We start from the raw sequence: 9,617 nt of genomic DNA, 5'->3' as shown, positions 1-9,617 counted from the left end.
ACCTGAACGTTCCTGCTGTTCTGCCCGCGTCTGCATCAACGACACAAACCACAACAATCGATAACTATTAGACAACTGTGAGCTCCACTTTGATTATTGATAATGAGAAATATTTCATGAGTGTGTTCTGACTTCACGTCCACAGAAAAACAGCCAAAGCACATTAATGCAGATCACTGTTCCTGTTCCTCCTGTCCAGGCCTGTGGTTCTGTTAGTGTAGCTGTTACTGTTGTTGTTGTTGTTGTTGTTGTTGTTGTTGTTGTTGTTGTGGTCGTCGTCGTCGTCGTCGTCGTCATCAGCTGCTGTCTTTGCAGCCTCCTCCTCCTGCTGGTGGTCTTGATGCTGAACGGGTCCCGCTGGTCAAACCCGGTCACTTCCGTCACTAACCCTGCCGGAGCTCGGCGGACTCTGACCCAGCAGCCTCTGTGAGCAGCTCCGTCTGTGGGCCCGCCGGGCGTGTCTCCTGTCGGCTCATGAGGATTCCGGTTTTTCCAGTCGACTCCTCCCGGTTTAAACCGCCGCAGCTCTGAGTCCCGCTTCAGTCTGAGCAGCAGCAGCAGCAGCAGGATGGCCTCCAACACTGCCACCATGGGGAACCTCCCCAGCGGGATCGGGATATGCACGACCATCCCCGACATCCTCTACCTGCCAGAGCTGGTAAGAAACAGCAGCTGACAGCCGGAAGAACTGAACTCATTTTTCTGTGACATGAACTTTGTCTGTGTCCTCGTTCAGCTGCGCGCGCTGCGCTCACTTTTACGCAGCTTTTACGCACGAAAACAGTCCGGATACCGACAGAGTGCAGAGTGACTGCGGTGTGAGACGGACAGCAGGCGATGGTGTTGAAAGGAGTTCATGTGGAGACTGAAGACAAACGAACTGTTTGTCCTCAAAGCTCGTCTCCGTCATCGTTTCACTGCGGTCAAAAACAAAGATCTGTTTCCACATTCTGGCTTTATTCTGGTTTTACTGCTTTTATTTCCCGAAACAGGAGACTGTTGTCATAGTGACACCACATTTCCTTTCCAGGTTTACATTTCATCTGATGGAGAGGACATGAAGGACTCTGATAGGTTGACATCAGTCATCCGTCTGTCAGACTGTCTGTGATGATGCTGCAGCAGTTTCTGAGTTTTCAAGTGTTCACAAGGTTCACTTCAACGTGACGTCAGTCAGTCAGTCAGACAGACAGAAATCAAAATGTGATCATATGTAAACGGTGAAGTGAGGAAGAGGAGAAATAAGTTCAACTTATTGATCAAGTTTTAACTTTAAGTTTCAGAGTTTAAACTTCACTTTAATGTTAAAAAAATCAAATGAGATTTGGTCCAGCTTTCCAAACGCTGTGCTCAGGTCAGACTCCAGCGCTGCTCTGGCCTGATGCTGCTCACAGCAGCTGATCTCAGACCAGCTTTGAACAAATCGGCGGCGTGGGCCCGTTTTCACAGAGTCCTCGGACAGAGCTCCGAACGTAGAATTCAAATTCCCAGCATGGAATCTGAGCTCAAGAGCGACTCAGGTGATGAATGGACAGTAAAATCAACCCATCACATATTTGGACTGTATTAAGAAATGTGTAATCGTGACATTAATTTCATGTCATGATGATGAAACTCAGCAAAATGAAATGAATTGTGACATTAATTCAAAATGTCTGAACGGACCTCGTTCACATGCCGATTATATTGATTTGCTTACTGTTCTGTTTTCTGTCCATGTTGGTAATTTTACTACTTCCTGTATTTGATATTAATGGTGGACGCAGACTCAGCTGTCAGCACCTCCTGTGACTGCTGGCGTCCTTATAAAAAGCGGTTTGGTTTGGCAGAAAGACCAAAACAACCAACGAAATGGATAAAAAGAGAAGAAGAAGCCAAACTGGACACAAGAGCAGCCTGCTGTCGGCACAGCTCGTGGATGGAAATTAAACAGTATTAAAGGGAAACTGGGTCCGGGATCAGCCTTGGGAGCGCACTGCCGCAGATCAGCGCGTCGTTCCGTCTCCTTCACGACGAGCGACAGACGAGTGTGAGAAGCGCTGCTACGTCATCCTGTCTGACGCTCTGAGGCTTCCTAAAGGTCCTCCTCCCTCCTCCGAACAGTGTCCACCTCAGGAGCTCGCTCAAGGCCTCAGACGCTTTGTGAAGAACTTTTATCTTACCAAAGGAAAATTCTGAGAAAGATCGTAGAATTCCTTGAATTCGAAGATTTTTCTGAGAATGACGTCACTAAGAGCTGCTTGTAGCCATAGCATGCTTTGTGAATACGGGCCCGGATGTTGATCGCGTGGCCGAGCGCGCGACACAGCAGCCAGACATCACACTGAGAGATATTAATCTGAGAGAGAAGCTGCGTGACGGACGAGAGAAAGCACGAGCCGATAGGACACATTTCACCTGAGCATTTACGGTCAAAGACGTCAGAACGTCCGAACAGAGGAGGAATGAGGCAGGTGTTTACAGGTGAACTGGAACATTAACTCACACACACACACTGCTCACACACTGCTCTGTGTGTGTGTGTGTGTGTGTGTGTGTGTGTGCGTGCGTGCGTGCGTGCGTGCGTGCGTGTGTGTGTGTGCGCGTGTGAGCAGGTGGAGTCTGGTGCAGCTCCATCAATAATGCAGCCTGTCAATCATCGGAGGTGTAGAGTGAACGAACTCGTCTGTTCTGGAAACACAGGGTGGACAAAATAATGGGAACACTGCAGCTTCATTCAGCTGTCAATCATCTGATGCTGGTTATAAACGTCCACATTTAGGTTCCTGAGTCAGACTGAGATTACAGGACGAGCAGTTATTGATCAGGAGCGTTTCTGAAACAATTAGTCGATTAATCAATTAGTCGATTGAGCTGCAGCTGTTTTCATCACTTAGTTGTTTGATTCACTGTCAAAGTGAAAATGTCAAACATGATTTCAGCATCCCACAGTAATCGATCAATCGGTCGAGATTGGAGCGGATTGATCGATGATGCCGGTCGGCGGGTCTGCTCTGTCTCACTGTCTCTGGCCTTCCTGCAGATCTTCGGCGGTCTGGTGTGGATCCTGGTGGCGTGCACGCTGGTGGTGCCGGCAAACCCTCAGGGCTGGGTGATGTTCGTGTCGGTCTTCTGCTTCGTCATGACGTTCATCTGGATGGTGGTGTTCGCCTGCGGGGGGCATCACAACAGAAGCAGCTGGGCGGCGGCGGTGAGTCCTCCACACGTCAGCACAGACTGGTCGACTTCAGAGAAACATGACACCAGTTTGACCAGCACGGCGTTCCAGTGCAGACGTTCATGTCACACTCAGCCCGTACTCTAACTGTAATGACGTCACACCACAGATTCTTCCTCATGCCTCTGTCTTCTTCTTCCTCGTCTGGCAGGACTTTTTGTATCACGGCATCGCCGCCTTCTTCTACCTCAGCGCTTCAGTGGCTTTGGCCAAAGTGACCCTGGACATGAAGGACGGGACCAGCTTCCAGAACTACCAGCTGGACATCTCTGCAGTGGTGAGTCAGGCTGTTTCCTGCTGAACTGACTGCAGAGCTGATGGTGATGATGATGGTGATGATGATGATGATGATGCTGATGATGATGATGATGATGATGATGATGATGATGATGATCTCATCCAAACCAATAAAACTAACTGAGACCTGAACCTGGGGGACAACACACCTGAATATGTCCACTAAAACTCACTGGTTGTCTGTTTTCTTCTCCAGCTCTAAACCAGCTGAGAAACGCTCTGATTGGCTCCTAACGGGTCCATTCTAAACTCCCATTGGTCATCATTTCATCAGATTTATGAGCTTTACAGAAAGACAAGCCAGAATCAAACATGGATGTAATGAAAAACAGTGAAATGTCTGAGCTTCTCATGAGCTCCTGAACACACCACAGAGGGACTCTAATTAGAAAGCGTTGTGATTGGTTGAAACATGCTTTAGAGCTGCTGTACTGCTGCCATTGGCAGATCAGGGTGATTATACCGTCGTGTTCATTGTCCTGTGAGGACGAACCCCGAGGACGTCCACTGACGCTGTCTTTGTCTCTTCAGGTCTTCTCGTACGTGGCGACTCTCCTCTACTTCATCCACACCATCCTGTCCGCCATCCGATGGAAATCCTTCTAGAGGTTTCTGACGCAGGACAGGACCGACTTCGTTCTTAAAGCTTGTACATAAAGCTGTGGCATGCTGGCATGAAGGGGGCTGACGCGATGGAGACCGACCGCTGTGGTTTGACACCGTCCCCTCGGCGGGACAAAGAGCGACATCTGGACCAGCGCGGCGTCGGTCAGCGTCCCGCCATCTGAGGCGGATTCAGAGGCGACCCGGATGGTTTGTGTCACAGAGCGGCTTCACATCCACAGAAAGTGGTTCTGATGTCTTGGCGGCTCTGCGGAGCCGTTCGCAGGTCAAACTGCAGCCTCGCAAAGCACCAAAGCGTTGAGTCCACAGCGTCACTAACAGCAGGAAGCTGACGGAGGATGTCGAGTTTTGTAAACTTTATATTCGCACTCAAATGACGGCTTGGTTTTTGTAAAGTTTGAAAAATTCAGTGAAAATGAATAAATGTGTTTGTTTTGAAACATTTAAAACAAAAATGCTCTGGTTCGTTTTATTCGGTCCAAATAAACCTGCAACCGACGTGAGCGAATGCGGAAATCTGAGTCCTGATCAGACCATGTGACAGCAGGCTGTTTGCTAACAGACGCTCGGCTGCATCAGGACCCTGAACCAGAACTAACTAGGCGTAGACTGCTGGGAGATTTCCCATGATGCACTGAGCTCCTGTCTGCTCCTCTCTGTCTTGATGTCCTGTTAAATCTACGTCTTCTTTTGCAGAGATATCCACTGAAGTTAGCATGGTAACCAGCTAACCGCAGCCCGTCCTGTCTTGTAATACCACTTTGTACCTGAAGGGGCGACGGTGTGATCGTTCAAAGCCTGAAGCTTCAGTATTCGATGTATCACAAGAGCTCGTAGCTTTTTTTAGTCGAATAAATAATAAAATAAACTCACAAAATGTCAAGAAATGAAACGTTCTTCCAGCATTTTCCTCATTAAAAAGAAAAATACAAAACAGCTTCTCAATTCAAGTTCCTCTCTTTGATGGCCTCCAGAGGGCGGCGCTGTGCACCGACTACTTCCTGTCTGTGGTGTGAAAGCTGCTGACGCATGCCGTGTGTGTGTGTGTGTGTGTGTGTGTGTGTGTGTGTGTGTGTGTGTGCTGATGCAGTTATAAGAGAAAAGAGAAATAAATATGAAAAATAAAACATGTCTGTTCTCATGTCAGTGTTGGACGGTGGCACCTGGTGCAGGTGAGGTGCAGGTGAGGTGGAGGACTTGCTGTTTGCATGTGTTCATGTCAGGAGGGCAACAGTTAATGACCTGATTATTAATTAATTGGACGTTTCTCAAACAGGTACAGCACGACATCATGGCTGTGTTACAGCTGTCTCCATGGTAACAGCGGGCAGGTGAGTGGTGGCTGTTGACACCTGTGAATATTTCATCAGCACTGACATCAGGTGAAGTGGAGACAGCAGAGAGGTCAGAGTTCACACACCACTCACAACAGGTGACGTCAGTCAGGTGAGGTCAGGTGGGCGGGGCCTCATGCGGTCCATGTCCAGCAGGTATTAGGTGAGTTTGTTCAGGCAGAGACTTTGAGTCCACGCCATGAAACTGTTTGGAGGGTGAAATGCCTCCATCACTCCGTCTGGGTGGAGCTGACGCTGATGAGCAGCTGTCAGTCATGAGGATGATGAGGAGGATGATGAGGATGAGGATGATGAGGATGATGATGATGATGATGATGATGATGAGGATGAGGATGATGATGATGATGATGATGATGAGGATGAGGATGAGGATGATGGGGATGAGGATGATGATGATGATGATGAGGATGATGAGGATGAGGATGAGGATGATGATGATGATGAGGATGAGGATGATGAGGATGAGGATGAGGATGATGATGATGAGGATGAGGATGATGATGATGATGAGGATGAGGATGATGAGGATGAGGATGATGATGATGAGGATGAGGATGAGGATGAGGATGATGATGAGGATGATGATGATGAGGATGAGGATGATGAGGATGATGAGGATGAGGATGATGATGATGATGAAGATGATGAGGATGATGATGAGGATGATGATGATGATGATGAGGATGAGGATGATGAGGATGAGGATGATGATGATGATGAGGATGATGATGATGAGGATGAGGATGAGGATGATGATGATGATGAGGATGAGGATGATGAGGATGAGGATGATGGGGATGAGGATGATGATGATGATGATGATGATGAGGATGATGACGATGATGATGATGATGATGATGATGAGGATGAGGATGATGATGATGAGGATGATGATGATGATGATGATGATGAGGATGAGGATGATGAGGATGAGGATGATGATGATGATGAGGATGATGAGGATGAGGATGAGGATGAGGATGATGATGATGATGAGGATGATGATGATGAGGATGATGATGATGAGGATGAGGATGATGAGGATGAGGATGATGAGGATGATGATGATGAGGATGATGATGAGGATGATGATGATGATGATGAGGATGAGGATGATGGGGATGAGGATGATGATGATGATGATGATGAGGATGAGGATGATGATGATGAGGATGAGGATGATGATGATGATGATGATGATGAGGATGATGATGATGACGATGATGATGATGAGGATGAGGATGAGGATGATGATGATGATGAGGATGAGGATGATGAGGATGATGATGATGATGATGATGATGAGGATGATGATGATGATGATGATGATGATGATGACGATGACGATGAGGATGAGGATGATGATGATGATGATGATGATGAGCCAGGCTCAGAGTGACAGCAGAGGCAAGCCTACCTGATCCTACAATACATGTTTATCATATTGAATGTTTGTTAGAAAATGCTGAATTCTGGATTTGGGGGCACTAAAGGTCATTTGGACACGTGTTGTCCCCCACTGTCTCTCCGTCCCGGCTCCAGCTGCAACACTACATATGAATCCAAGCGGCAGAGAAGGGAGGATTCTGATTGGCTGCAGCAAGTGACGGACGCTGACAGAAGTCATTGACAGTAAAGTGTTTCATTAGATGAAGATCAATAACTTTACGACTTTGTGAAGGACTCCTGTCTGTCTGTCCTCCTGTCTGTCCTCCTGTCTGTCCTCCTGTAGTGAAGTGTCCGCTGATGCTGGACGTTATAACGTCCATAACCAGGGACAACCAGCAGCAAGAACATGAAGCTGGGTTTAATGGGAGTAGATACAGGGCGCACACGCACACACGCACACACACACACACACACACACACACACACACACACACACACAGAGCGTGGCGGGTCAGTGAACTGTGGCTGTGATGTATAATTGATGAAGGCAGCAGCAGGTGATAATAGTGAAGCTCCTCCATGAAACTGAAGACGAGGCTGCAGCTCGTCTGAACCGCCAAACAAACAAACAGCTGACATCAAACAGACTTCAGCCTCTGCTTTCAGCTGCAGCCACGGAAACATTGATGCTGCAGCGTGCGGCCATGTTTCACACGACAGTGATCCAAAGTCATGAGAGTAAAGGTAATCTATGACTGCCCCCCTGCATGGAGACTTTCTGTTGGAGCTTTGACTCGTGTGTTTGTCTCTCAGAGACTCATTTGACTACAAACTTATCTGAAAGGTGACATCGTCGGCTTAAACGCTGAAACGTTGGGTGTGAATGTGACAACTTCAAAAGGAAAAAAGGCAAGAACAGCGAGGACAAAGCGAGACGCCTCCAGCAGCTCGACGCCAACCACAAAGCAGAGTGACGAGTTTACCTCTGCGGGCTGTCAGTGAAGGTCAGCGAGCCGACGCCATGACATCACCTCTGATCGTCAGCAGGCGCAGCACGAGACGACGTGTGAGGAAAGATTTTAGTGACACGTAGAAGACGGACGCCGCTCACTCTCACAAACAAAAACTGAGAAGCTCAAGAGAGCTGAAAGTCAGAAATAAACGCTGAAGATTTCTGTGGTGTGTGGAGCCGACCGCCATCCTGCAGGCCTGAGATCAGCTGGTGTTCAGCCGCAGAGCAAACACACAGCTCAGCACCACGGCCCTGACACTGCACACACACACACACACACACACACACACACACACACACACACACTGCACACACACACTGCACACACACACACACACACACTGCACACACTGCACACACACACTGCACACACATACACACACACACACACTGCGCACACACACACACACACACACACTGCACACTACACACACTGTACAGACACACACACACACACACTGCACACACACACACACACACACACACACACACACACACCGCACACACACACACACACACACACACACACACACACACTGCACACACTGCACACACACACACTGCACACACACACACTGCACACACACACACACACACACACACTCACACACACACACACACACACACACACACACTGCACACACACACACACACACTGCACACACACACACACACACACACTGCACACACACACACACACACACACACTGCACACACACACACACACACACACTCACACACACACACACACACACACACAGCTGAGAGGGTCATGACTGGTATGAACGGGGCGTCCTCGAACGGCTCAGTGGTTCACAGAGGATGGAGCGAGTTCACCACTTTGTGAACACATGAAGGATGAAGGAGATGAACACACGAAGCTGCTGTCAGTGAACAGATTGATTATTGATGATTGATTCTGGTTTTATTTATTTCCAGACCTTAAGGATCAGGGCTGTGTCATCATGAATTGTCCACTGGGGACAAAGTCTCAGGGCCTGACTGTCCTCTTCCTGTCCAGCGGCCATAATCCACATTAGAGGAGTCCAGATCCAGAGACTGTTGGTGTTTGACAGATTCTGACCAAAGCTAACAAAGAGCGTCTGCACCCAACGGACATCTGAGGGAGCACCAAAGTCTCAACCTGATTTCTTGTCCATCCATCCAACAGTTGTGATTTTTCAGTCTTGACCTGGACTGTTCTTGAAGCATGGCTAAAAAACAGGTGACAAACCTCCTGATTGGAGGAGACAGGAGGAGACAGGAGGAGACAGGAGGAGACAGGAGGCGCTGAAGCCTGCAGACAGCTGGATGAAAACTGACACCTGACAAGGTAACAACTGCACAGTTTGTCCTGGAGGAGGTGCCAGAGGAAGCTCCTGCTTGGACAGGAGACGCCGTCCATCCAGCAGCTCCGTGTGGACACTGAGTCTGTCTCCAGTTACTATGACGACGACATGCAGTGGTTCAGGTGAACAGCTCATCCTGGCAGCCATGTTGTTATCCTTTTTGTCTCTATCAGAATTTATCGTCTGTATGCAGATCAACGAATCATAATCCAGAACGGTGCTGTGATCTGTCCATTCAGAGGACGGACAGACATGAGCAGGACTGACTGTCTGTGTGTGTGTGTGTGTGTGTGTGTGTGTGTGTGTTTGTGCGCGTGTGATGACGTGAAATTCGAAGCTGTATCTGCTCTGTGATGTTCAGAGTAAACAGCTGG

General features: G+C 48.4%; 1 protein-coding gene across 1 annotated transcript; it reads left to right on the top strand.

Annotated features, from left to right (window-relative positions):
* Positions 1 to 530: 530 nt before the first annotated feature.
* Positions 531 to 5,057, top strand: LOC143318960 (myelin and lymphocyte protein-like). Its single transcript, XM_076727508.1, has 4 exons — positions 531 to 658; positions 3,023 to 3,190; positions 3,369 to 3,494; positions 4,046 to 5,057. Exons 1-4 carry the CDS (start codon positions 569 to 571, stop codon positions 4,118 to 4,120), a joined length of 459 nt encoding a protein of 152 aa, XP_076583623.1. The 5' UTR covers positions 531 to 568; the 3' UTR covers positions 4,121 to 5,057.
* The last annotated feature ends 4,560 nt before the right edge of the window (positions 5,058 to 9,617 follow it).

Source organism: Chaetodon auriga, chromosome 4 (assembly GCF_051107435.1).
Source record: "Chaetodon auriga isolate fChaAug3 chromosome 4, fChaAug3.hap1, whole genome shotgun sequence".
Classification (NCBI taxonomy): domain Eukaryota; kingdom Metazoa; phylum Chordata; class Actinopteri; order Chaetodontiformes; family Chaetodontidae; genus Chaetodon; species Chaetodon auriga.
This window is presented reverse-complemented; position numbering and strand designations above follow the sequence as displayed.

Bases quoted from the DNA above. Each gene is read 5' to 3' on its own strand.
- LOC143318960 (XM_076727508.1), top strand. From the start codon at position 569: ATGGCCTCCAACACTGCCACCATGGGGAACCTCCCCAGCGGGATCGGG. The intron at 659-3,022 runs GTAAGAAACAGC...GCCTTCCTGCAG, and splicing joins TCCTCTACCTGCCAGAGCTG to ATCTTCGGCGGTCTGGTGTG. The intron at 3,191-3,368 runs GTGAGTCCTCCA...CTCGTCTGGCAG, and splicing joins GAAGCAGCTGGGCGGCGGCG to GACTTTTTGTATCACGGCAT.